At 39.0% G+C, this 26,748-nt stretch overlaps 1 protein-coding gene across 1 annotated transcript in view; it reads left to right on the top strand.

Moving 5' to 3' along the window:
- Positions 1 to 26,748, top strand: part of LOC126456770 (F-box-like/WD repeat-containing protein TBL1XR1) — a 168,756-nt gene that overhangs the window by 92,894 nt on the left and 49,114 nt on the right. Inside the window, exons 3-6 of the mRNA XM_050092535.1 lie at positions 10,305 to 10,449; positions 19,925 to 20,066; positions 20,168 to 20,306; positions 24,615 to 24,776. Coding sequence (XP_049948492.1) covers positions 10,305 to 10,449; positions 19,925 to 20,066; positions 20,168 to 20,306; positions 24,615 to 24,776 — 588 coding nt within the window. The remainder of the gene's footprint in view (positions 1 to 10,304; positions 10,450 to 19,924; positions 20,067 to 20,167; positions 20,307 to 24,614; positions 24,777 to 26,748) is intronic.

Genomic DNA, 26,748 nt, shown 5'->3' with positions numbered 1-26,748 from the left:
TCTTTCAGATATTTTTCCAGGCCTCTTTTGGTACCTTTTACATTCAATTTCATGCCCATATAGTATGGGGTTCTTTCATACGATTTTAAACGGTGGGTAGGTAACATGTAGCTCGTTCTATATGTAGTATCATATAATGCAAGAAGAAGTTGCCCTCAAAAAGTTGTGGGTTTCTTTTCGTGAAAGTGAGAGTTTCGTAGATGTATATGCTTGGAATGCTCGTTAGATTTAGTTTTACAAATAAAGGTTTACAATGTTGCTTTGGTTTTGCTCCCACCATTGCTCAGATAATTCTTTTTTGTAGTCTAAAAGCTCTAAGTAAATTTGTTTTTTCAGACCCCCAGAAAATTGTACTATACCTAATGACTGAAACAAAATATGCATTATACACAGTTTTTCTTACAGCTAAATCAGTAATACTATACAAGATATTCGTAATATATACAAGGCCATTCAGTCGATCCAGTATGTTGTCCACATGGCGACTCCATAACACACATTCTATCATCAAGACATCTGCTGACTTTTGTGACTAATTCATTTATTGCATGGATTGTGCTGCAGCCTTTTCTGAAACCATATTGATTGCCTAAGATAATGCTGTTAGATGAATTGTGATTTTCGATCTGATCACATGCAGCTCTTTCAAATATTTTTGAGAAAATTGGTAAGAGTGAGATTGGCCTATAGTTGCCCAATTCATCTTGTTTGCCTTTTTTATGTATGGGCCGATCTTCTGCATATTTTAATCGATCTGGGAAACATCCCTCATCAAAAGATTAGTTGATTATGAAAGAGAGTGGGTATGCAATACTGTGACGGACTATTTTTATTATTTCAGTGGAGACCTCATCCCACCCCGCAGATTTTGAATTGTTAGGGGACATTATGATTTTGATGACATCTGAGATGTAAACATGAGAAAACTTAAAACATGAGCAATTGCTGTCTGTCATATTGGGCTTTGTTTTTGGTGGTGAACAGTCACCAAATTTGTTACAGTTTATGAAAAAGTTATTGAATGATTCACAAATGGCACTGGGTTCTGTAACAGCTCTACCATTTATCACTATTTTAGAAGGGGATTTTCTCTCTGCCTCACTGCCAACTTCGGTTCTTATGACAGACCAAACAGCTTTTGATTTGTATTTTGCATTTGAAATGAAGTTATTATTCGCAGTATGTTTTGCTAGTTTAGCTATTTTGTCGAATTTTTTTTGTATACTTAAGAAATTGAGGGCTTCGATTTACTTTTGCCTCCATATGTAGTTTCCTCTTAGTAGCACTAGACACTCTAATTCATTTTGTTACCCAGGATCTACTTTTTTGGGACCTGGTCCTCACTGTCTACAAAAGGGAAGCATTCATTGAATATACCCAAGAATTCAGTTAAAAAGTTATTGTAATTGTCACTTGTGGCAGTGTGTTTGCTGACTGTCCACTTGGTTTGGCTTAGTTTTTTGCAAAATACTTCCACATTTTCTTGACTGAAATTCCTACATCTTTTTGTTGTGCAGACTGAATTTTGCTTCGATAGTGATACAAATAGCGCTTTATGGTGTGATACTCCTAAATCTAGAAGAAACTTTTCTTTTACATAGTAATTATAACTACTTACAATATTGTCAATACATGTTGCAGAGGTTGCTGTAATTCTTGTATGCTGATAAAAATTGAGATTTAGCCCATTTGTGGCTACCAGGTTCTTTAAGTGTGAAGAAAATTTGTCATCAGTCCTTACACCTATGTTGCAGTCAGCACATATAACCACTTTCTTGTACAGTTTCTCACTTTTTAATTTATGTAGCAATGTATCAAACTTATCTAAAAATACAGAGCTTATATGGTACCCAAGGGTGCGATAAATGCTGATAATTAATATATTATACTCTTTAAGTTCAGATGGCTAAAATTCTGTCTAATGTCATAGTCTACCGTGGAATGAACTGGTATGCAAGAGCCTCCATACCCATTGGCCCTACAAAAGCTGGTAGCCAGTTTATAACCTGTAAGTTTATTCAGGAGACTGATATTTTCAGATTTTAGCCAATGTTAAGTAAGGCGTATTACTTTCACAGATTGTTTCACACTTTCTAGCAAAATTTCTATATCATTAAGCTTCCTGATCATTCCTTCAGACAGACCTCTGATGCTTAAGTGCATAATGAAATTACTACTGCATATATTATTAGGTAGAGGGTCTTTAAAACTAATTTGACTATAAAGTAATGGAACATCCACCTGAGTGTTAACTGCTTGTTCTGGATTCATTGTATTGAGTCAAATTCGGAAAGACTTAGCCCCTTTCATCAGTTTCCCTGTGTGTGAGCATCTGGATGATGAGTAGGTACAGTTTTCTTGACGATAATTTCAGTCTCTGCTGTATCTTCTGCGGCTGGTTCTGGCACCGTCTTATCTTCTGGATGCGATGTTCCTGTTTGAGCTGGCACTGTGGCTGCAACTATGTGTGTGATTTTGAAATTGTTTTCCTGTTTTTCCATTTCCTTGGTCGAAACTGGTTGCATGGAAATTGGTTTTCTTGCAACGTCGTCATCTTTTTGTATTAATTTCGCTAGCATTTTGCCAACATATGACTTGCCAGCGTTATTATAATGTAGTCCATGTTTCGTAAACAAATCTCTTGCATCAGGAAGATCAAAAAATGTTACATTTTGTTGGGACTTGCATATTTTGTAGAACTGTCTGTTTACTTTTGCAAGCTCCAGATTTACGATGGAATTGTCTTGCAGGTCGTATCTGTGAGGCAAGCTAGTAACTGTGATGTTCGGAACTTTCACATCAAGTAATGTAGTTTTTAAACACTGGGTCGCATGTTTACCCTCATTTCTGTATACATCATTACTTCCACCCATGATTATGATGGCATCATTGGTGAAAGTAAAACTTTACTTATGTTCGTTTGGAATGTGTGTGAATGTTTGTACTAAATTTCACAAAAAATCTTTGATGGTCTTGTGGGAACCTTTAGACCACTTTGCATGGAATACCCCTGGTTTTTTACAACAACATTGCACAAGGCATCTGTACATCCCAAGCAAGTTAAATTATACTGAGTATTTTATAAATACAATATCTACTTAATGATGTGAATCAGTAAATCTGAGGACAAACACCTTGTTGATGATTGTCACCAAAAATTCAAAACAAAAGAATGAAAGACAATCTAATGCTTCAGTAGTAGTACATACCTCTCGTGTTTACTTCTAAAAAAAAAAAAAATCAGCAGAACGAGCAAATGGCTGGCTTATTATTGTCACTATTTATATCAAAATAATCTCAAACAGGTGATCTTGCCTTTACTGATGAAAAATAAATTATCTTGCAATTAGCAAATTATTTTTAGTAGTAGCCTCAAATAGCAAGAAGTGAAAGTGATAAAATTTGCAACTGTTCAAATGCTTGAATATACCTGAATCTACGTGCTTGACTCATCCTTCATGGCAGTGTTTGGCTGGATATCTGGCTTATGGGATGGCTGGTATCCAGCAGACAGCTACCTCCTTCATCTCGAGGATTTATTTACCGTGAATTGAACTACTTTTCTTTTATTGAGTAGGATTTTTTTACAAGGGATCCAACTTCAGTTGCCGTTAGTTCCTGGTAATTACCAGCTCACCACAGTAGTTTCTGAGTATATCATCTTTCAAAGGTCATGCAAAATTAAGTGAAGTCTCTTTAAACTTTTTGTGCTCCTTGTTTGAGGTAACAAGAGCAGAAAATTGGGCAGCAATGCCTTAAAAACTTGAAAGGAGCATCCCAGATCAGAAAAAAATGGTAACTTTGATCTATAATTATTCATGAAATGTAAATGGGTAGATAATTTTTGTGGTCAGAAGCGGGTATTACCTTGCTTAAATGTGTAGTTATCTGTTTATCTGTTGCTTGGATCAGATTTTGCACCAACTGATCTTTAACTTGTTCACAAGTTGAAGGAATATCCAGGTGGAAAGGCTGTTACAAACAGAGACTATGCTAATATGATTGAGAGACTATGCTAATATGATTGAGAGAGTGGGCAAAGCGTTTGTTTGTGGTTCCATTAAAAATGGGGGGAAAAAGCTACTCAAGATGTTGGAAATTGCTGGCAATCAATCCTAAAGGTGATCAAAAGTTTTAAATGTTGAAGTTAGTGAAGTATAGTGCTTTAAAAATATTATCTATGTTTAGTCATTGCTAACTCAATGTAGCAGGTGAAACATTATAAATGTAGCAGGTTTTTGAGTGTCATCAGGGTAAATTAAAAAGACATCCACTTGAATTGTTTTTACTGAACAAAGTTAATGTAAATTGCATCTAATTTTCTGTGTGAATCAGATTTTACTCTTGTCAGCACATAGTGAATAACTGCAATCATATACATTATTTACTCGTACTTTTTACTAGCAGCTGAATTGTTGTTTCATCAGTTGCGGCATCTTTAGAGAGTACTAATACCTATAGCACACAATGTAACACTAACATACACAGTTAAAACAATGAACATAGACCCAGTATGTACATGGTTTCATTTTCTGTTTGGCTGCCATAAATGAGTTGTTTTTACCTAAGGGAAAGGCAACCACTCACCAAAGGTGCCCCCACCAGCTGACAGGGAAAGGAAAAAATTTAGTGTACTTGTATGTTGTTCTTTCAAGAAAATGATTTAAAAGTCAGTATTAGGTGTGTTTTTAACACAGTTAGAACTGGAATGTTCTTTTGGCCTTTTATAAATCACCATATGTCTTTAAAAATATTAAAAATTCCCCGTACTCCGAGGTCTGTAAACCCTCCCGCCCCCTCCAAACTATTGTGTGGGTTCACTTGCCAGTCATCTGTAGCAGATTGATGCGAGGAGCACAGTAACATGTAACAGAAAACAGTATTTGCACTAGCAACTTTTGAGCACTAGCGCTTATTCCAGCAGTAGTACACACAACCACACAGACACCCAAATGCACACTCTCGTGGCCACAGCAAGACTAATTATTGATATGTGTTTATTGTTGAAAAGTTGCCTGAGCTGATGGAGGTGCAGGTGGAGAGTAGGTGGGAGAGGACACAAGGAGCAGGAAGTGGGGAAGAGGCAGGTTTTCAGGCAGCTGACTTCATGATCACAAAACAAGATGAAAAAAGTACAAGGGGTACAACAAGCAGAAGTGTAAGAAAGAGCAAGAAGGCAAGAAAAGGGTAGGAGGTAAAGGAGAGAGAAAGGTGAAGGTGAAAGGGAGAGGAGAGAGAAGGGGACCGAGAAAGGGGAAAAAGGAGAGAGGATGAGAAGAGGGGGAGAGAGGGAGTGGGAGAATGGCTACATGGGCAGAAGTGGGAGAGAAAAGGGAGAATGGATGAGAAGAGAGGGAGAGGAAGAGTGGCTCCATGGGGAGGGGGAATGGTGGGAGAAGGCATTGCATAATCTGGACAGCAGAAGAGTGATGTGGGCAGAAAAGAGTAGGGAAAAAAATATGGTAATGCTCTGTCATTCTAAGTTCACTGTCTCTACAACATAGTTTCACTTGAAAAGTAGCCAGAATTTTTGCAACTCCGACCCGACTAATTTTCACGTTCTACCAGGTACCGACCCACAACTATTCATGAGTTAAACATTCGGTCATTTAAGTGGTCTTCTTCGAAAGAAGTGCTCGCCAAAGTATTCTGTATAGCGCACGAAACACACCATGTGGAATTGTTACTGCGACCAGAAAGTACACACACTCATACTTTCAAACTATTTAATTTAGAAACACCAAACTTTCATTAAAATATTCGTAACTCCAGTCACGAGGTATTTGAACTGCAATTAATTCACTATTTCTTCCATTTTTCAGAGTATTTTTACAGAGCTATGTAATATGGAGTTACCAGTAGGCTGGTTAGCAAGCAACTCTCTCAAACTATTCTACTCACTGCCCACTCCACTATATTCGCTTGGGAACAGCTTAATTCTGATTGGCTGTTGATCCAAGCGACCAATCAGAATGTTCCTTCCAGATCATTCTCTCGCACCAATACTTGCCTTATCCAATCAATAATCTGGTAGTAATTTCAATTTCTAGTACATTGTTTAACCAAAATAAGTGAAGTAGGAATTCTTCTCCATATTGATAAATAAACTTATTCCTCCTCTAACTTTCATTCTGGCTGCTTTTATACAAAAGCAAGCTCACACCGCCATACATCATGTGAATCATGGTTGCACCATAACTTTCTCAAGGTATGTTTGTACAAGGTTTTATGAAAAATGATGTATTAAGTTTTAACGTATGTACCACATACACTCTATCAATCATTCTCACACACTCACACAACAAAATATAATCAAATAATAATTTTGACCTATTTTTGTATTACATAATGCACAGTGACTAAAGCGTTAAAAAAGAAAATTCTAATTAATTGATTTTTATGCACTGGTAACTTTGGAATGGCTTCAAATGATAATGCAAGTCAATCTGTATTTGTTCCTAATATGGTTTTAAAAAACAAGCATTTGTTTTAGGACTTTCAGGTGATTTTCTTTATCTCTGGTATAATAATAAATAAAAATCTGAAATTTTGACAATATCGCTCCATTAATAACAAAAGGCTGTGTACCAAATTTGAACAAAATTGAATAATGACTAATATGGATTATTTAGATTCGTAGAGGGTATGAATCTTCGTATTGACTGACTGTTATGCTATGCAGTTCTCATGCAGGCAGCGTCAGCTGTGCTGTGAGCAAAGCAGGGGGAGGGGGGGGAAGAAAAAACATAGCCATCCTGCAGCCACTGTACCAAACAGCTGTGTGCCTTACTGCAACGAATGTCGTCTTATAATAACTTGCCACGTTACAATCTATCACCTGTTTCCATGACAAGAAGTTCCTTCCTTACAGCCTTGGCATCTGTGGACACCACATCTGTAGTGGAAAACAGTATTTGTTGAAATGTACCAATAACCATAATAGAGCTTCACAATCAGACAAAATCCTATCCAGCTTATCCATAAACAAGTCTCCCATGCCATACGCTACTCTGACATCAGTAGACCTATTAACCAGCCACCAATTAGTACTCCTGATCACCCAGCATCAGCCTGGCCTTGGAAAACTCAACCACATCCTCCACCAGGACTTTGGCTGCCTCACACATGCTCTGAGATGACAGATATCCTACTCAAAATGATACTCCCCCCCCCCCCCCCCTCAAAGTAGAGTTATGCTCCTTGTCCATTCCTACTCTCTGTCGTGCCCGCCATGGATTGTTCTGTTGTGGTCAGTCCAGGTGCCAGACTGTTCCATACACCCAACCACCATGTCCTACAGCATTCCAGTCACAGGCAGTGCCAACCCAATAAGGATGGCCAAAAGTGAAAATAGCAATGTTACACAGTATTTCAGCTATGCTATTCTATTTGGGCATGACAAGTAACCAGCTGTCTACTTGCATAAATGGCCACCACCAAGCTGTGGAAAGCAACAGCACTAATGACTTCAAGAGCTGCTTCACTGTGCAGGCCATTTGGATAGTCACTTACAGCACAAGTTTTTCTGAACTATGCAGGTCAGAATTGTCTCTCTAGCATATCCTGAACTTTTACAACCCCCCTGCCCCAAATCCCCAGTAACCTCTTCCCACTGGTTCCCCTTGCCTTGTCCCATCCCTCTTCTGTCTGCACCACTCCTTCTCTTCCCAGATCATGTAATGCCTTCTCCCACCCTTCTTCCTCCCCCCACCCATTTGGGCCTCCTCCATCTCCCTCTGTCTCTCTCTCCTCTCCCATTTTTCAGCTCATCTTCCTTCTCTGTCCTGCCCCTTTCTTCCTCTCTTATCTTCACCTTTTTTTCTCTCCTGCCCCCTCCCCCTTCCTTTTTTCCCTTCTCTTTCTTCCTACATCTGTTTTTGTTGTACGCTCTGTAGTTTTCGCTTTCTGTTGTGCAGCCATGAAGTCATGTCTGGAGACTTGCCTCTGCCCCCCCCCCCCACTCCTAGTGTCTGTCGATCCCCATCCCCTCCCCACCTCTCTGAGCTCAGGCAGCTACTTTCAATAATTATCAATAATTAGTCTTGCCATGGCCACGGGAGTGAGCATTGGGGTGTTTGCCTGTGCGCACGTACTTGTGTGTGTGTGTGTGTGTGTGTGTGTGTGTGTGTGTGTGTGTGTGTGTATGCGCCCACGCGCGCGCATGTGTACTATTGCTGGAAAATGAGCTAGTGCTCGAAAGCTAGTGTGAATGCTGTTTTCTGTAGTGTGTTACTGTGCTCCATGCATCAATCCACTATATAGGTGAGTGCTTGCTTTTCCCTTATTTAACATATTGCTCCATCCAGGAATTTCCATAATTATTGTTAATTTTACCAAAGGTAAGTCTTAAGCAAACTTTAGTAATCTTGATAAAATTGTCTCTGCCTTCCAGCAATGTCAAGTAGTTTAAAATCCATGAGCTTTCGACTGAATGCTCCTCGGGTATAGTCAAATGGTGACTGCCATATGACTGCTGCTGCCATCCTTATGCAGCTGCACCACCTTCAGTGATGTCACTTCTGATCACTCCAGTGCTGTGTATGGTAATGTTTTCGTTGCACACTTGCTACGCCTTCTGATGGCTGTGTTCCAAGCCGTGCATAGTTGCAGGCTGCCAACTTTATTAAGGGACTGTTTTAACCAGATGGATGGCGTCATGATGGGGAATCCATTACTTCCTGTCAATCCAGCTTGCTTATGGGGTACGTTGAGGACATCACCCTTGACACGGTTCCTGCAAAGCCTAGTTGCTTTTATCATTACATTGACGACACAATCATTGTCTGGTCTCATGGATGCGAAAAACTGGGAGGATTCTTGGACAACATCCACAGCATCCATGACAACATCAAGTTCATGATGGAGGTAGAAACAGATGGTGCCTTGCCTTTTCTTGATGTTCTCATCTGCCAGAAAGAAAATGGGTGTCTCAGCCACAGTGTTCACTGGAAACCCACCCACATGGACCAATATGTGGATGCTACCAACTATTGCCACCCTTTGTAGAAGAGTTCTGTTTTGAGGATTGTGATGCATAGAGAAGAAGTCATTTCAGATACTGAAAGCCTTTCAAGGCAGCTGAACCACTTATGAAAAGTATTCAAGGGAAATGGCTACAACAACTGCCAGATTTCACAGGCCGTCTTGCCAAAGAAACGCAAGTAGAAGTTCCGCAAGGACAACACTGAGATGGTTGTGGTTTACTCATTCTTTGGCTCAATAAGATGAAACATTAGCTGGCTCCTAAAGAGGTATAAAATTGATTTTGTCCTCAGGATCCCAGCTAAAATACGACAACCGATGAGGCCTGTGAAAGACGATGTAGGTCTCAGAATGACAGGAGTATACAGAATACCCTGTGGAAATGGACAGTTTTATGTAAGACTATGTACTGTTGAACATGTAGAACATGCAAGATCTTTCCATGTACGGCATCGCGAGAAATTAGTGATAGGGGAATATACTCTAGAAAACGGGCACAGTATTGCATTGCTGAGACATCTGGTGTTACATGGATTAATAGTTTCTGGGACAGTGTCATAAAAGAAGCAATTGAGATAAAAATTCCTTAGAACACTGTCAATAAAAATGCCGGCCTGCAGATAAGCACAGCTTGGAACCTGACCATCAGCAGATCAAAGTGCGTATGGCAAGCACACAACAAAAACATTAACATATGTAGCGCAGGAGCAAATGCCAGTGATGTTACTGAAGGCAGTGCAAAGGCAACAGCAATTATTAGACAATCAGCACGTGACAGTGGCCAAGGAACACTTTGCCGAATGTTTGTGGATTTTAAACCACTTGATGCACCTGGAAGTCTTAAGAGAATTTCATCAGCATATATCGCCACGAAACTACGCATTCGTATATTTAGTAATCTTACTATTGGATCACTTTTGTACATGCCAGTGGTGCCTGACTTTTTATATTGTAATCTAGTACAATTATTATTTTAAGCTTCCACACACACACACCACCACACAAACACCTAAATGTACATGCCTGTGGTAGTGACGAGACTGAGACCATGGGTGTACTACGGGTGTACCACAGGCTGTACATTTGGGGGTCTTTGTGGTCGTGTGGGCAAATGTGTACTCTACTTGAAAAAAAGCAAGAGCTCAAAACATAGTGTTAACTGTTTTCTATCACATGTTTCTCATTGCCACCCACCAGTCCTCTATAGGTAAGTGGTTGCTTTTCCTTTACTTTTCCATTGAGGAATTTCCATTATTGTTGTAGAATTATTTGAAGTTTCATATTACCTGCAATAATTAATTAGGTCTCAATTCTATGTTCAGGACGGGACTGAAAACCGAATGGTGGACAGCCTGTCACTTATTGATGCTGTAATGCCAGATATTGTTGCTACCCGCCAAAATCAACAGAATCAGCAGAAGCAACAGATTGTTAAAACTGAGATGCCTGACATGAATGGTGAAGAGGGTAAGTATACAAACTACGTATCTTATGAGCAATTTGGACATTATCACGACCAGTGAACTGGAAGATTTAATATTGCGGACAGGGAGAAAGTGAAGAATCTGGTCACCTATAAGCTGCTCAAAAGTATTTTGCAATACACTCAAGACTTGCATAGTTTGTGTCTCTGTTTTCTCAGTACTTTTCTGACCACAGGAAATAACCACTTACAGCCACGTGTGTAGGGGAAAAGTAATCCTCAATTCTTAGTGCTGTGAACAGGACAAAGCAGCTTGTGTACTTAGTTCATTCTACCCATGCTGCAAAAGGTCATTTTGAGCTTACACAGTGCACATGTTGTCACTTTATGGCTAGATGGTTGCCGGAATGGGATGTTGCCCATTAGGTTTGCATAAATGATGGTGCATCATTCGAACATTTGGTCACTGTTGTGAGACACGAGGCATTGGAGCGGTTGCCTGCAGTTGACAGCACCAGATGACGCCCACAGTTTTTAAATTATGAGTCCTAAGGTGTCCCAAGGATATGCAGCAGAACTGCAGGCAGCATTTTTTGGGGAAACTGGAAACGCCCAACTTTATCGACATGATCAGTATAGAGCCTAGGCATCCACTACGAAACTCTCTGTGACTATGATGTGTGAAAGACATTGGGCAGAGAACATCTTGAATGGAACGTGGATCAGTGATATCATATTGTCATTGACTGTGAGTGCAAGATTTGTCTGGTACCTGATGCTATCATAGAAGTGTGGAGATGGCCAGGTACCAGTACAACCCTCAGCAGCCACGTAGGTCCACAGGTGTAGCAGGGAGGAGTGTTTAGTCATGGACTGATATCGTGTAAGGATGTCGGGCATCTTTCATCATTATTGAAGTAATTTGATAGCAGTGTATTGTCAGTGCAGCACCCTCCAACCTGTTGTCCAGCCCAGTATTCAACATTTGACAAGGGCTCACCATTCAAAATGATGATGCATGATCACGTTGGGTCCACCTGGTATACACACATTTCTGTGAGGCAATGGCTTGCAGGATCTGCTCACATGAACACAGTTGAGCCTGTTAGGACCAGCTGAAACTTGCAGTATAGCCCCACATTTTTGTAGTGTATTTTCTTATTTTAGTAAGAGGGCAACTGTAAACTTATCAGGAGATCTGCCCTCAATATTAAATGACACGGAGAGTTAAGTGTGTTGTAGAGTCTGACACATTCATTTTTTACTCTGGCATCCAGGCAGCACATACATCTCATTTAGTATTTGTTGCATCTCTTTTCTACTCTTACAGTCTATACATTCAGCAAGCATCCAGAAACTCAAGCAGTTTGTGTTCAGGAAAGTGAAATAAGAGCTTTGATGTATGTTGAGGTTTGCAAACATGGCAAAGAACCTAAAAGATCAATTCAACATAATGGATTCTGACTTGAAAACGGATTATAAGCTGAATTTCAAGAAAAGTAAATTAAGGTTAATGGAATGTAGTTGAATTAAATCATGTGATGCAGGGTCATAGGTGAGTTTTACTATTTGGACAGCAAAATAACTGACATTAACTGAAGTAGAGAGGATATAAAATGCCCAGTGGCAAGAGCAAGAAAAATATTCCTGAAAAAGAAGTTTGTTAATATAAAATGTAAAGTGTAAAAAAAAAAGTCTTTTCTGAAGGTTGTAGCGAAGTGAAGACAGTAAACAGTACAGACGAGAACAGAAGTTTCGAAATGTGATGTTACAAAAGAATGATAAAGATTCAATGGGTAGATCCTACAACTGAAGAAGAGCTACTGAATTAGATTTGGGAGATAATAAATTTATTGCACAACTTCACTAAGAGAAGTGATCAGTTGACAGGACATCAAAATAGTTAATTTTTTATTGAGAGAGATGGGGGACAAGAGGGCATAAACATTTATAGACAGACCAAGGTGTGACTACAGTAAGCAGGTTAGAGTGGCCATAGGTATCAACAGTCAGGTAGAGATGATGAGGCTTTCACGGGATGGAAGATTATGGAGAACTGCATCAAACCAATCTTCGGTCTGAAAGCAAGAACAGTAATGTGGGAAACCTCTGATTTATAGAGGTCTTAGTTGTATTCAATTTTATGAAGGCGACCTTTTATATTTTTTGTTAGGAGGCACCATGGGTGCCATGGGAATCTACCAATATTTCTGACATCTTGAGCCAGTATTATCTGTCACAAAAGAAATTTATGCTGTGAACCACAGTCCATAGAGCTCTTCAACCATCAGACACAAGAGGACTTCGCCAAAGTACTGTGACGTGAGTACATTTTGAAAGGAATCTGACACTCGAATTAATAATTTAGGATGAACTGCAGTCAGAACTGATTGTGCCTGTGAAAATGATAGAGACCCAAGAAGAAAGAGGAAAACAAGAGGTCATTTATTTGTACTATACTTGCTTGGCCTCTAGAAAAATTGGTGGGCTTGTGTGGCAATACACAGTATACAGGCTTGTTACACATGGATTCATTACCTGCGTTTTTATACATATGTGATTTTAGTTTTGAGTGCAGTGCTGTCATCTGTTAAAGAATACTCGGTTTCTCAACGAGTATTTAAGGAATAATATAGGCATAAAACTTTCTCCAATTTCATGGAAGAATGTAGCTGATGAACATACCATCAAGATTTTCTGGCGAAAGTTTAATATTAAGATGGAAATTGATGTTATTGGAGATGCATGGACCGACATCACTTCAAAAATGTATGACCATCCTGTAGAGGGATTTTTGGCTGTTTCATTGCTAAATTTTTAAGTGTATAAATTTTGCATTAATATGTGATTCAGGAAAATAATGATTTATTTTGGTAAAAATACTGAGAAACTCTGTTATTTTAAGCTTAATATGCGAGTAAACAAGAAACTATCCCCAAATTTAAGATAAAATATGACTTGGTTATGTGCAGCAATAACTATAATGTATAATGTGAATTACATTGTTAAATGGTGTGCACTGTAGGAAGCTCAGCCATCAGTGATGATCTGCTCGTGTCTAGTATAGGAGAGAGTAACGCCAGTTAAATAAACCTGCTCATGCATAGGTGTGTGGTTATAAATAAGGGACACTATAGCATCAGAATGGGCTATGCAGTCATTTTGAGAAAAGGGGCATGTTGACTAGGTGCAATACACACAGAAATTGAAAATGTGTTAACTTTTGTAATGAGTAAAAATTTCTCCAAAAGAAGGAAGGTAAAAACAAATACAGGAGGAAGTGTAATGTTTAGGATACCAAGCACATCAGTAACACAGAAAATAGTTTGACTGCTGTTGGGTTTAGTCACAAAAATAGTTAATGTGAGGCAAAAGAGGATGGGTAACTAGATTGAAGGATAGATAAAGGGGTTGCCTTGAGTTGATGGTGAGTACATCAAGATGAGATTGGAGTATGAACGAGGCATGAAGACAGTGGAGGAAGGGGCCAAGTAAAACTGCGCTGGCAACAGATAAGATGTGAGTATTGGAGACCTTGTACCTTTAGAGCCCAGGGAACAAAGAAAAATGTCTATGGTTTGTTAACAGTCTCATTTATCCTTCTTCCTGCTTGTTTTCTTCTGTATATTACATAACCTCCCTCCTTCAGTTAATATGATCATTGAGCAATACACAGTGGGGAAAGGGATCAGTTAATTCACTGAATCCATTGTGAAGATAAATTCCTTGTAAATTTAGAACTGTCCCTTCATGTGGTCTGAAAAATATCTAAGGCCTTGATTGTGGTGGTAGGAATGTCACGGAGTGAGCAGAGAAGAGTGTTGTAGGAAGGAGAGACCTGTTGAAAGGCAGTACTAGGAAGCGGAGTTCAAGAAAACTGTTGATGCATAAAATTATTCCTCTTATTAAATGCTAACACTCTCCCCCCTACCCATCCCTTAAATTCTGCTTTCCATTTACTGTTTTTTCCCTTCTGCTCCTCTTGCATTTTGAAACCGAATTTTGTAATATTAAGCACATAATATGATATCCATTTCTCGCCTACAGTGTATTAATCCTCTGAGGTCCTGATACAGCATATAGTTTAGATAATTTTTTGTGTATGTGCTCGTACTAAATAGGGTTAAAATTTGAGAATAGATCTGAAAATCCTTTTATTAAAACAAAAATGTACAGTCAATACATAAAAAGGATATTTCTTTAAAAATGAAGTCTTAGAAATAGATGATGAGTTCAGTTATTGACTTCTACATAGATATTCTGAAAACCACTGTGAAGTGCTTGGCAGATCACAGTTTAACATGGTGTCACATGTTTGGGTTTCTTTCTATTCCAAATTATATATGGAGTACAGGAAGAATGATTGCTTAAAATGACTCTGTGGACGCCTTACTCGGTTTCTTAATGTTATTCTCTGAATTTCAATCATAACTCAACAAAGTGGCCTGTAAACAGAATTTCTGCTATGTGGCCTGTAAACAACAGTACCACTACACCAGTCAAGTTGTTCAGCCATATCCAATTAGCAGGGAATGGTGAGACTTGTCATGCTGAAACATGTATTGATTTTTTTTTGCCACTGTTGGTTAATTGAAACACAGAATTGTAGCCACTGACACGAACTAGAAGTCACTTAAACAAAATCATGAAAATAGTTGTTTTTCTTGCTTACTGCTTGCAGTGAAGGCTGATCACCCCTGGAAATCACGAGCTGTTGGTATGGTGAGTGTTGTGCACATGGTCAGGAAGTGCAGCTATCTTATGGTAGCATTCACTAAAGAGGAATATCGCTGCTTGGTTTTGGTGAAAAAGGGAAACCAATATTTGTTTCTAATTTATGGTACATATTTCGAAACATATTGTCCTCACGCTAGTTCAAATTATGAAAGACATTCTGTACATCTGCATCTACTCCACAAGCCACTTTACACTGAACATTGTCTGCCCTCACAGATGATGGTGAACCATATAAATGTTTTTTGTGTGCTATGGACACATATGACAGATGCCAAATGAAACCATCAATAGAAAACTCGCATGAAGACTATGTGATACATGATTAGCTTCAGTTAGGAAAATAAAGCAAAAAGGAATGCTCTGCATGAAATTTAAAAAGGGAGGAATCTTCATGGAGAATTTCATACTTTATATCATCAACTACGAATATCACCAGACAAATTCTTCGAATACATGTGAATGAGCAGAGTAGCTTTTGACTGTCTCATCAACAAATTAAAGACAAATGTTTTCTACATGATCAAGAACTATCAACAGCAGATAAATGTGGAAGAATGACTGACTACTGTAAATACAAAGGAATGAACATGGTATCCGAGAGCTAGCTGTTGTGTAATGGTAGCGTGCTCGGTTTGCAATTGTGGTTGACATAGGGACCTGAATTCAGTCCTGTCTCCTTCTTATGTTTTAACTGACTCAGCTACAATTATTCATACAAAGTTTTATGGGTACTCATTTGCATTGCATTGCTAAGTAAATTTTTAAGGTCTTGCCAAAGTACGAAAATAATTCATCAGCCAAGTGTTTCAGCTGATCTAAGTAGTCTGTATAAGAGTACAAAATTTTTGAAAAGAAAGTCAAATGTTTTGTGAAATGATTTGTCTAAAAGTTTGAAATAAAGAATCTTAGAGAAACATTTTATGCACCTTGTTTTCTGTTCATTATTTCGAGCATCATTGAAAGGCACGTTGAATATTTCTCTCATATATTTATTTCTTTTACACAAATCATTTCACAAAATATTTGACCGATTTATTTCATTTTTTATTTTCAAGTTTTATTCATAAAACATACTCTTATTGAGGCCTCATTTGACTTCCTAATGTCTTCTGTTCTCAAAAATCCTAACTTTGGTACTTGATTCGAAGGAAACCTTTTTGACATTTAAATATCACACCAATGTATCCTTTTATGTGCAAAATAGCTAGGCCTTGAACAGATGAACTTTTTGACACTTCATTTACATAGCTTGCAGCAGCTTTTCCTGAAATATTTCAATTTTTTCCTCAACTTATTAATTAAGTTTTTCTTAATTACCCTGATTACTTTCAAGCAATTAAATATTTTCATGCAAAACAAGACCGCACACTGGTCACTTTGATAACCCATTTATCTCTCTTTGTTTGACTATGAAAATTTGAAAAATACCTCATTGTGTAACAAAAAGAGATATCATTTTGCTTTCAACTTTAAATACAATTTAGATATATTGGTTACATTTCATAAGCAGTAATGTATGGCCTAAAATGACCTAAACGGAAAGTCCACGCAATGTGATTTTACCTCTGCCAACTCTTAAAAATTTCGTGCTACCATGTACTTTTTTTGTGTGTATGTTTGTGTTTGTTTGTGTGTCTATCGACGTGCAAGCGCTTTCGTTTGGTAAGTCACATCATCTTTGTTTATATAGAGGGAAACATTCCACGCGGGAAAAATATATTTAAAAACAAAGATGATGTGACTTACCATACGAAAGCGCTGGCAGGTCGGTAGAAACACAGACAGACACATACATACACACAAAATTCAAGCTTTCGCAACAAACTGTTGCCTCATCAGGAAAGAGGGAAGGAGAGGGAAAGACGAAAGGATGTGGGTTTTAAGGGACGAGGATAAGGAGTCATTCCAATCCCGGGAGGGGAAAGACTTACCTTAGGGGGAAAAAAGGACGGGTATACACTCGCACACACACACACACATCCATCCACACATGTACAGACACAAGCAGACATATTTAAAGACAAAGAGTTTGGGCAGAGATGTCAGTCGAGGCGGAAGTGCAGAGGCAAAGATGATGTTGAATGACAGGTGAGGTATGAGTGGCGGCAACTTGAAATTAGCGGAGATTGAGGCCTGGTGGGTATCGGGAAGAGAGGATATATTGAAGAGCAAGTTCCCATCTCCGGAGTTCGGATAGGTTGGTGTTGGTGGGAAGTATCCAGATAATCCGGACGGTGTAACACTGTGCCAAGATGTGCTGGCCGTGCACCAAGGCATGTTTGGCCACAGAGTGATCTTCATTACCAACAAACACTGTCTGCCTGTGTCCATTCATCCTGGGGTCAGCCAGTTGCTACTTGTACTGACATAAAAAGCAGTGCAGTGTTGGTATATGACATGGCTGGTGTTATAGGTGGTCTGGCCACTGATGGGATAGGATAAGCCTCTATAGAACTTGAGTAGGAAGTGTTGAGTGGGTGGATTTGGCGTGTCTTGTACCTTGCTCTGCCACAGGAGTATGATTCGGTGGCAAGGGATTGGGAATTTGAGTGGCATAGGGATGAACTAGGACCCTGTTTGGTTGGGCAGGTGACAGAACACCATTTTAGGAGGGGTGGGAAGGATCTTGGGTACAATGTTCCTCATTTCAGAGCATAATGAGTGATAATCAAAGCTCTGATGAAGGATATGTTTCAGTTGTTCCAGTCCAGTTTTCAGTCCAGTGTGATACTGGGTGATGAGGGGAGTACTCCTTTGTAGCTGAGTCTTGGTGATAGTGATGGGAGTATTTGAGGGTGTGTGAGGGTATGGCACAAGAAATCTGTTTGTAGGCTGTATGGCACAAGAAATCTGTTTGTAGGCTATGTTCATGAAGCCTTCAGCATACTGGGCAAGGAAGTTCTCATCACTGCAGATGTATCATCTAAGGGTGGCTACGCTGTGCATGAGAGGAATTTTTTGGTGTGGAAGGTATGGCAAATGTTGACATGCAGGTACCTTTGGTGGTTGGTGGTTTTAATGTGGATGGAAGTGGGGATGGAGTTGTTGGGGAAGTGGATTGTCTGCATCTGGAAAAGTTGGCACTGTGGGTAGAGGAGGACCAGATGAAGCAGTTGAGAGATACTGTTGAGATTGTGAAGGGAAGTGGACAGGGTGTCTTGGTCCTAAGTCCAGATCACAAAGATATCCCAGTGAACCTGAACCAGACTAGGAATTGCGAGTTTTGGGAGGCTATGAAGGTTTCCTCTCGATGACCTGTTAACAGGTTGGCATAGGAGACTGCCACCCCTCCCTACCATAGTGTTCTTTGCTGTAAAGAAATGTTTTTGATATGGATCAAGATGTGCGGATAATGCACAATAACACAAATTATTGTCAAATGACTTTTTATTTGACAGGATGTTAAGCACTTATCTCTGATGTGGGAAAAAGTCTAGATTCCTGACAGGTTGCTCTTATGTCAGTGGGAAGGTTGTTACATGTGCTTCAAAGCTCATGTTAACTTTTGACATGTAGTTTATTTTAAAATTGTACTCGTACATTTTATTTCAGTTGTACCATCTCATTTGTTCAATAGAAAAAAATTCTTATGTAGCTATCAAACCCACTAAAATTGAGTTTCTGGTTTCTGCCTGCCCCTGTCAGGATTGAGACAAATGAACTGTAAAATACTGTTTGGTGCAGATATATTTGTATGTTGTTGTTGGTGAAAATTAGTGATGGTAGTGATGAAAACAGCATGAATAACAGTTACTACTACATCTGTTACTGCTGTGAAGACATCGACCTTAGAAAACTATGTTTGGAGCGTAGCTTGTGTGGGTGTGAAACACAGATTACGGGGAAACAGAAATAAAGAAATTAGAATAATTTGAATTATGTGATATTGCATGATACTATTGCAAGTCAGGAGGACTGAATGAGTAAAAAATGAAATGATGAAAGAAATCAGCTCAAAAAATTATGTAATAAAAAAGCTAAGAGCTGAAGAGAAGTAAAGTTTGGACATGTTGACTCAACTTGCTGTGGAAAACTACAGTGGGACATATGGAGAAAGCAAAGAACGATGGTTTAAAATCTAAAGATGAACATATAAGGCAGATTGTTGATGGTGTAAAACAGAGCAGTTTTGCTGATGTAAAGAAGAACTCTCTGAAGTGACAACTGCATCATAACAATTACCAAAACAACATACAGTTGGTGTAATTGATAGTTATGGGTAAGCTGTGGGCCACAAAGAGCTATCCTGTAAAAAATCTTTCTGCTAAACACAGGAAACACTACATCAACTATAACTGCGTTAATAAAAATGCATATATTCATTTATTTTTTGGGCATTTGTTCATTTTGTAGCATGATTCCACCAGCTGTAACTGCGTTAATAAAAATGCATATATTCATTTATTTTTTGGGCATTTGTTCATTTTGTAGCATGATTCCACCAGCTCATTTTTAATGTACTTTTCGGCACAAGTGTTCCAATAACTTCCATTTACTTGTCTCTTTCTTCACAATACATTAATGTAAAGTTCACAGAACAGTCACTTTTTCTGAAACAGCTGTTGTTAACTAATATACCAAATCTCCCGAATGTTTTGTGTAGTCTATATGTAACAGGACATGTCAGTTGTATTCAGGTCTCAGTGCACTCTTTTATATTTCCAGAGATTATTTTCATTTTCAGAATTTAGGAATGGATCCTATTGTGCAAACATTGTACTGTCTGAGATGTGGTTTTTCAGTCTTGTTAGTTGTCACACTTGTCTAATTTTTGATTCACAGCTGTAACATCAAACGTTGCTGAAAACATGGAAGTTGATGGGAGCATTGAAATTCCACCAAGCAAAGCAACTGTATTGAGAGGCCATGAGTCTGAAGTGTTCATCTGTGCTTGGAACCCTACAACTGATCTTTTGGCTTCTGGGTTAGTGTTTTCAATGGGTTACAATTTTTGGTAATAACTTTTCTGTCATTATGGAAATCAGTAATTTCAAATTTGTCATTAATCATTTTGTACCCTTTCAGGTCAGGTGACAGCACAGCTAGGATATGGGATATGAGTGACAACTCATCATCTCCAAATCAGCTTGTTCTGAGACATTGTATTCAGAAGGGAGGAACAGAAGTACCAAGCAATAAGGATGTCACATCACTTGATTGGAATGTATGTAAGACGCATGCTCACTCATACATAAAGTGTGTATTTCTTACTTTTAAGTAATGGAAAATTTTTCTGTTGTTACCTGTATTGAGCTGCTGTTTACTGTGCTCTTCTACGAGATGCTTTTGACATCGTTCAGAACAATTTTTGGACTATTTTCTTGTTTGAAACTAAAGTTTTGTTGATGATATCATAATCCTTTCTGCTCATCTCCTCCATCTCCCACTCTATTTCCATCTCTTTGTGCCCCTCTCTCTGTCCATTTCCTCCTCCCAATTAATTCTATAAATCTGCTCCTCCCTCCTCTGTCCTTCTGATCTTCCCCCCTCTGTCCACCTCTTCCTCTCCCCTCTAATTCTACTTCCCCTTCTCTTTGTCACTTCCCTCCCTCCTCTCTCTGTCCATCTCCACCTCCCCCATCTCTCTGTCTGTCTCTCCCTCGCCCCTCCATCCATCTCCTTCTCTCCCCACCAGATCCATCACCTCCTCTACTGAGCGAGGTGATGCAGTGGTTAGCACACTGGACTCGCATTTGGGAGGACGACGGTTCAATCCCGTATCTGGCCATCCTGATTTACGTATTCCGTGATTTCCCTAAATCGCTCCAGGGAAACGCCAGGATGGCTCCTTTTACAGGGCATGGCTGACTTCCTTCCCTGCCCTTCCCTAATCTGATGAGACCGATGACCTCACAGTTTGGTCTCTTCCCCCAAATTAACCCAACCCAACCCATCACCTCCTTCCCCCTTGCCCTGTTCATCTCCTCCCCTTTCCTTCCTGTGTCCATCTCCTCTTCACCCCTCTCTCTGTCCACCTCCTCCTCTCCCGTCCTCCCTCTCTGTCCATCTCCTCACTCTCCTCTTCCCTCTCTCTCTCTCTCTCTCTCTCTCTCTCTCTCTCTGTGTCTGTCTCCTCCTCCTCCTCTTCCTCTCTCCTCTGTCTGTTCATCACCTTCTCACCCAATCTCCTCCTCCTCTTGTCTGTGCCTGTCTCCTTCTTCCCTTTCAACGTCTGTGTCCATCTTCTCCTTCCCCCTTCTCTCTCTTTCTCCCCCCCCTCCCTCCCTCCCTCCATCCCCCCACAGTATCACATTCATCCCAGTAGGAGCCTGCCGGTTCTTACCCCAACAGTGTTTCTTTCAAAGTTGTAACTAATACGTGTACCAAATTTACTTGAAATTGTTCTAGAGGTTAAGGATTAGCTTTACCCATGGCTTTGCCTGCATACATGCACGTAAAGTGTATTCGGTATATCTTTAACACACTACACATGAATTTTTCCAAATATTTCAGCTGTATGTCTAGTGAATTTCACCCTGCAGTTTAATTTCCAGGCAGCTTGATATTTATGGCGTCGTATCTTCTGAACTACGTGCTATATGAAGATATAAATTTGCAAGTACATCCATTGTTGGCTACTGTCTGCAAAGTGTGTTGTGAATAGATTTACAAGTATAGTAATCATGCTTCATGTGGCAGTTTTACTGCACGAAGAGCGGAAGTGTAGTTAGCAATAGTTTGTCGTCAGTGAGTAAAAGTTTCTTAAAGATTTTAAATGATGTGTAAAGTTTGTTACAGATCTCTTATGTCCATCTGTTCTTAAGTACTGGATGGCTAAAGTATAATAGGTTTTTGTATGTAGTGGGCTGCACTGCAATGGTAATGGAGAGAGTTAGGGAAAGTAAACAGTTAAAAGAGTAAAGGTTGCAGCTCACTGAATAATAGAAGCACAATGTAACTGTGCAGGTTTGTGTGGGGATGGGCAGCATTGGCAGGAGGGGTTGTTGTGCACTCTGCAGCTCCAAAAAAGGATTTGCGCGAAATCTGTCAAAGTTCTCAGTATTGTTTATGTGCCTTTCATTGCCTCAGCACATCCACTGCTGTACTGTTACTCCTTAAATGATTATTTTTCGTATTGATAGAAAGGTCAGGACTACCATCTCTAATGGGAATGTGGATAGTAAACCACTGAGTTTCAAACCACACTACAATTGTTGACTCTTTTTGTTGGCATTATTCAGTGGGAGAATGAAGTCAGTCTGCTGTCCTTTTAAAAGCATATTTAATGTGTTCTTGAATATTTCAAAACACAACTGTAACATCACGGCTTCAATTCACTATCAAACTAACTCTACTCTTGTTGTCAACATGCCAGAAGTGTGTGTGTGTGTGTGTGTGTGTGTGTGTGTGTGTGTGTGTGTGTGTGTGTGTGTGTGTGTAGGGGGGGGCGTATTTTAATGCATTTTAATTGAAATTTGTGGGTTTTGATAGATAATAATTGAATAAGTAATAATCCATAACAGATGTATCCAATTTTCCAGAATTGGGTCCATTGCCGTATTTGTCTTACTACTGTTACCTCTGGAATGACAACTTTTCATTTCTTTAGATGAAAATAAAGTTGAACTAATATTGTGAAACTGAACACGATAGAAAACGGTCAAATTTCAAGTAATTGCAGAAGAATGAAATATCGTATATTTGAAGTGTCTGAAGCCCCATGAAACTGTCGACAAATGGTGCTGTTGTCTGTAGGAAAGTTGCAACACTAGAAGGCTGTCTTTAACCAAGATGGTATTTTGGCTGTTTCATACTTCTTGCTTATCTTTGCTACTGTCAAGCACATCTCTTCTACTGGACAAGTGCTTATAGCTTTTAAGATGTTCATTGCAGAGGCCATGTTTCCTTTTGCATCGAATGATCGTTCCTGTCATATACCTGAATATTGGCTATCCTTCTGAAACTTTCCAGTGTCTCCATGTAGTCCACATATACAACCAAGATTCTTTCATGGTCCTTAATAAAGTGTTAAATGTTTAAATTTTACTTTGTGCAAAGTTCTAATAGGTATCTTCCTGTAACATTCCTTTGCCTCAGTTTCAGTTCTCCTACTGGTTTTGTTTCACTTCTTTTTCCTAGTATCCACTAACTAAAAGAGCAGTTGCTTTTGTCTTATACATTTTTTCACTCTTATCATTTTGTATTGAGTGTAAGAGTCATATTATGTTGTGTTGCTGTGTTGGATGTTGGCCTCGTGCCTGTCTTGGCCCAGTACCATGTTCACTATGCTATTCATAGCAGCTCATCGGCATTCCTATGTTCTTAATTCATTATTAAACCTATTCATGCATCACAACCATTTGATTTTGTATTGATAAGACTGTACTCACCTTACCAGAAGCCTTCCTTTTCTAATTCCTGCTGTATCTAACTTAAACCAATCCACACTGGATTCGCATTCAGGAGGACGACAATTCTAACCTGCGTCCGGCCATTCTGATTTAGGTTTTCCTTGATTTGCTTAAATCGCTTCGGGCAAATGCCGGGATGGTTCCTTTGAAAGAGCATGGCAGACTTCCTTCCTCATCCTTTCCTAATGTGATGGCACCGATGACTTCACTGTTTGGTCCCCTCCCCTGAATCAACCAACCAACAACCCAACCTAGACCAATCAATTTCTCTTTTTAAGTTCTCTAAATTACCTACCCTCACCTTTGTTTGTCAGTAGTGCAAATAAAATCAAAACAACAGATCAAAGCACTTGGTAGACCAAGATTCAAATCAAGCAAATTATTTATAGGAAGGCTGAAGTAACAAATAAGCAACACACTGAAAAGAAAGTTATACAGATTAAGAATCTGGTCATTTAGCTAGTTTATGCTTTTTTGTATTTAGGGCAGTTGAATGCAATGATTGGATTAAAAAAAGAGAGAGAGAGAGAGAGAGAGAGAGAGAGAGAGAGAGAGAGAGAGTACAAATACCCCGTTGATGGAGGGGGTGGGGTGGGGGGAGTGTTTCATGGTATAAGTGTCTTAGGTTGATTTCTTTTGGTCTTCTACATGTCATCTTAATACTGCACAAATCTATGACAAGTGAGTATTTGAATTGTTCACCTTATATAAGCACCTCATATTATATCATACATTGGAGAGTTGGGGTATGAGAGACTGGGGTGATGCAGATCTGAACAAATTCCTTTGTTCACACCATAGCCATTTTATTGAGTCTCACTGTCAATACAGTTGGTTCACTGTGAACCATTTCAAATGTCATGTGTCATTACAAAACTTTTACATATGTTGCGCAAAATCATACAATATAAAGTCGAGGATAGACCAAAAATGGTATGGAAAGGTTACATTACTACTTACCACATGGAAGAGGCAACCATAATGAAAAATAGTACTGTAGAAGAAAGCTGAAATATTTCTAGTATTCTGTAATATATGTTGGCTACATCTACCACATAACATTTGACATTTTTTTTCAAGTGATGAGTATTTGCTTCTGATCACATCCTTTCAATTTTCAGTGTGATGGGAAATTGTTAGCAACAGGATCATATGACGGTTATGCCCGTATCTGGACTACAGAAGGCCACCTAGCTAGTACACTGGGGCAGCACAAGGGGCCCATTTTTGCCCTGAAATGGAATAAGCGTGGAAACTACATACTAAGTGCAGGAGTTGACAAGGTAACAGTAAAACATTGTTGTATGTAACTTCTGTCCTCCCCTCCCTTTTCCTTTTTTGCAGTTTGATCTATAATTGATAATTCCACCGTCACCAGCATCTTCCATGGATAGCTAGAATGCACGTTGTCTACGGTGACATGTAAGCTGTATGAAGCAGCCTTGTGTGCTTGACAAAACATACATTACAATGTGCATTGTATGAGGTATCGTTCTACAGCAAAGACTGGTGAAATAGTGAAAGAATGAGTGCTTATCTACATCTATGCATTGTCTTTAAATTCCCTGTGAGAAGGTTGGGAAGAGAGAAAGACACTTAACATTCAATTGATGATGGAGAGTCAGTTTGGGCTTGACAAAAGTTGAGAAGGAAATTGGCCATGAGTTTGTTTATATATTAATCCTGACAATTGATGTAAGTGATTCAGGGGAATAGATGTAAGTGATTCAGGGGAATTGTAGGAAACTTAAATGTAGATGTCCAAGATGGGTATGGTTCTGCAAGCACGGTTGGGCACTGTCAGCAAGTGGGGCACGTGGATCAGAATAACAAAGTGATTGACTGTTGAGCACGGAAGGGAAGAGATGGTGTCAGTGTGCCATTACATGACTCCAGTAGCAGCAGCTGTGCTGTTCCGTACAAAATAAGCACATACCTTTCCCATTAACTTATAGTATTGAGTTCATTTTTCAGGATCATAATAGTAGTATCATTTTCCTAAGTAATTTCACATTTTGCCTCCCACATTCTGTAAAATAAACATACCACACTGAGGACATGAGGTGTGACCAAATTCATTCTCTGATTTTTTCTTGCTATGGTAGCTACTTTGTTGTTCTGATCCATATATAGGACGGTGAGCCATTCCTCCCAGCAAGGTAGTATCTTGTCAAGGTGAGATCTGTTTTACAGGTCTTGTCTTTGTCGCAACTGTTAACATACATTATAGACAGTGGTCCAACTTTGAGGAGCAGTTTAGAAGGAGGTAGCAGCATACAACAAAGTCATTGGGAATCCTAGCCCAAGAATGATTAGTGGGGTTAGAAGCTTTGAATGTTAAGAATAGGTGTTGTAACAGGTCGTCACACTTGTTAAAATAATGCCCAAAATGACAAAATATAAGAAACAATGTACCTCTGATAACATCCTTAAATGTTTTTAACTGTTTTTAAAGGAACTTAGTAGCTTTAATGTTTTATACACTGATGTTGAGTCAATAGTGGAAATATACCCAACAGATAGAATGACTCAGAACAATGAAAATACTGTAGGACATTCAGAACAAGCCTTTGCATTGGGTGGTGAGACATGTTCCACGATTACCTTTGCAGACAGGACGACTCACCAATACATAATGCATGCAATATAATTCCTGTCTGTAAACTGTATTTTAGCTATATGTGTGTTATTTCAAATGAGAGATTTCCCAACACTTGCCATCAATTTTTTCTGAGTGCAATGCAAATGCTGCAAAAGTTTAAAATGTTGTTTTGTGTCAGCAGTCCCCCTCATGTTGTTTGAACTAATATTAATTTACAGTGGAGTGAGTGGTGTATCCATTGTTTATCAAGTGATCAACCAGTCACATTAATCTGTAATGCTGTTATATGTTTAATCTCTTTGTAATGTTCCCTTTTTTAAATATGAATTTTGTTTGTTACATATTAATGTATTTGGTTATGCAGGAAACCATATGCAACATGATGATTCTAAGTTTACTCTAAAAGATTTTCAGAAATAGCTGCAACCAGTCACCTTTTGTGAAGGTTCAGTTTTTATTACACCTGGACCGGTTACAGGTCACCCAGCGACTCATCATTGGATGTTATCCAATTTTAATATCACAGACCAACAAAAAATTTTTTTGAAAAACTTTTTTTACTTTGACAGTTGATCTTATAGATTTTTATGAGACAACAGCTCCCACGTGCTTTGCAAGATGTAGACAAATTGGAGAGTATGACAAAGATGGTG

Source organism: Schistocerca serialis, chromosome 2 (genome assembly GCF_023864345.2).
Source record: "Schistocerca serialis cubense isolate TAMUIC-IGC-003099 chromosome 2, iqSchSeri2.2, whole genome shotgun sequence".
Taxonomy (NCBI): Eukaryota; Metazoa; Arthropoda; class Insecta; order Orthoptera; family Acrididae; genus Schistocerca; species Schistocerca serialis.
Note: the sequence above shows the minus strand (reverse complement) of the source record. Positions and strands in the feature narration are given on the sequence as shown.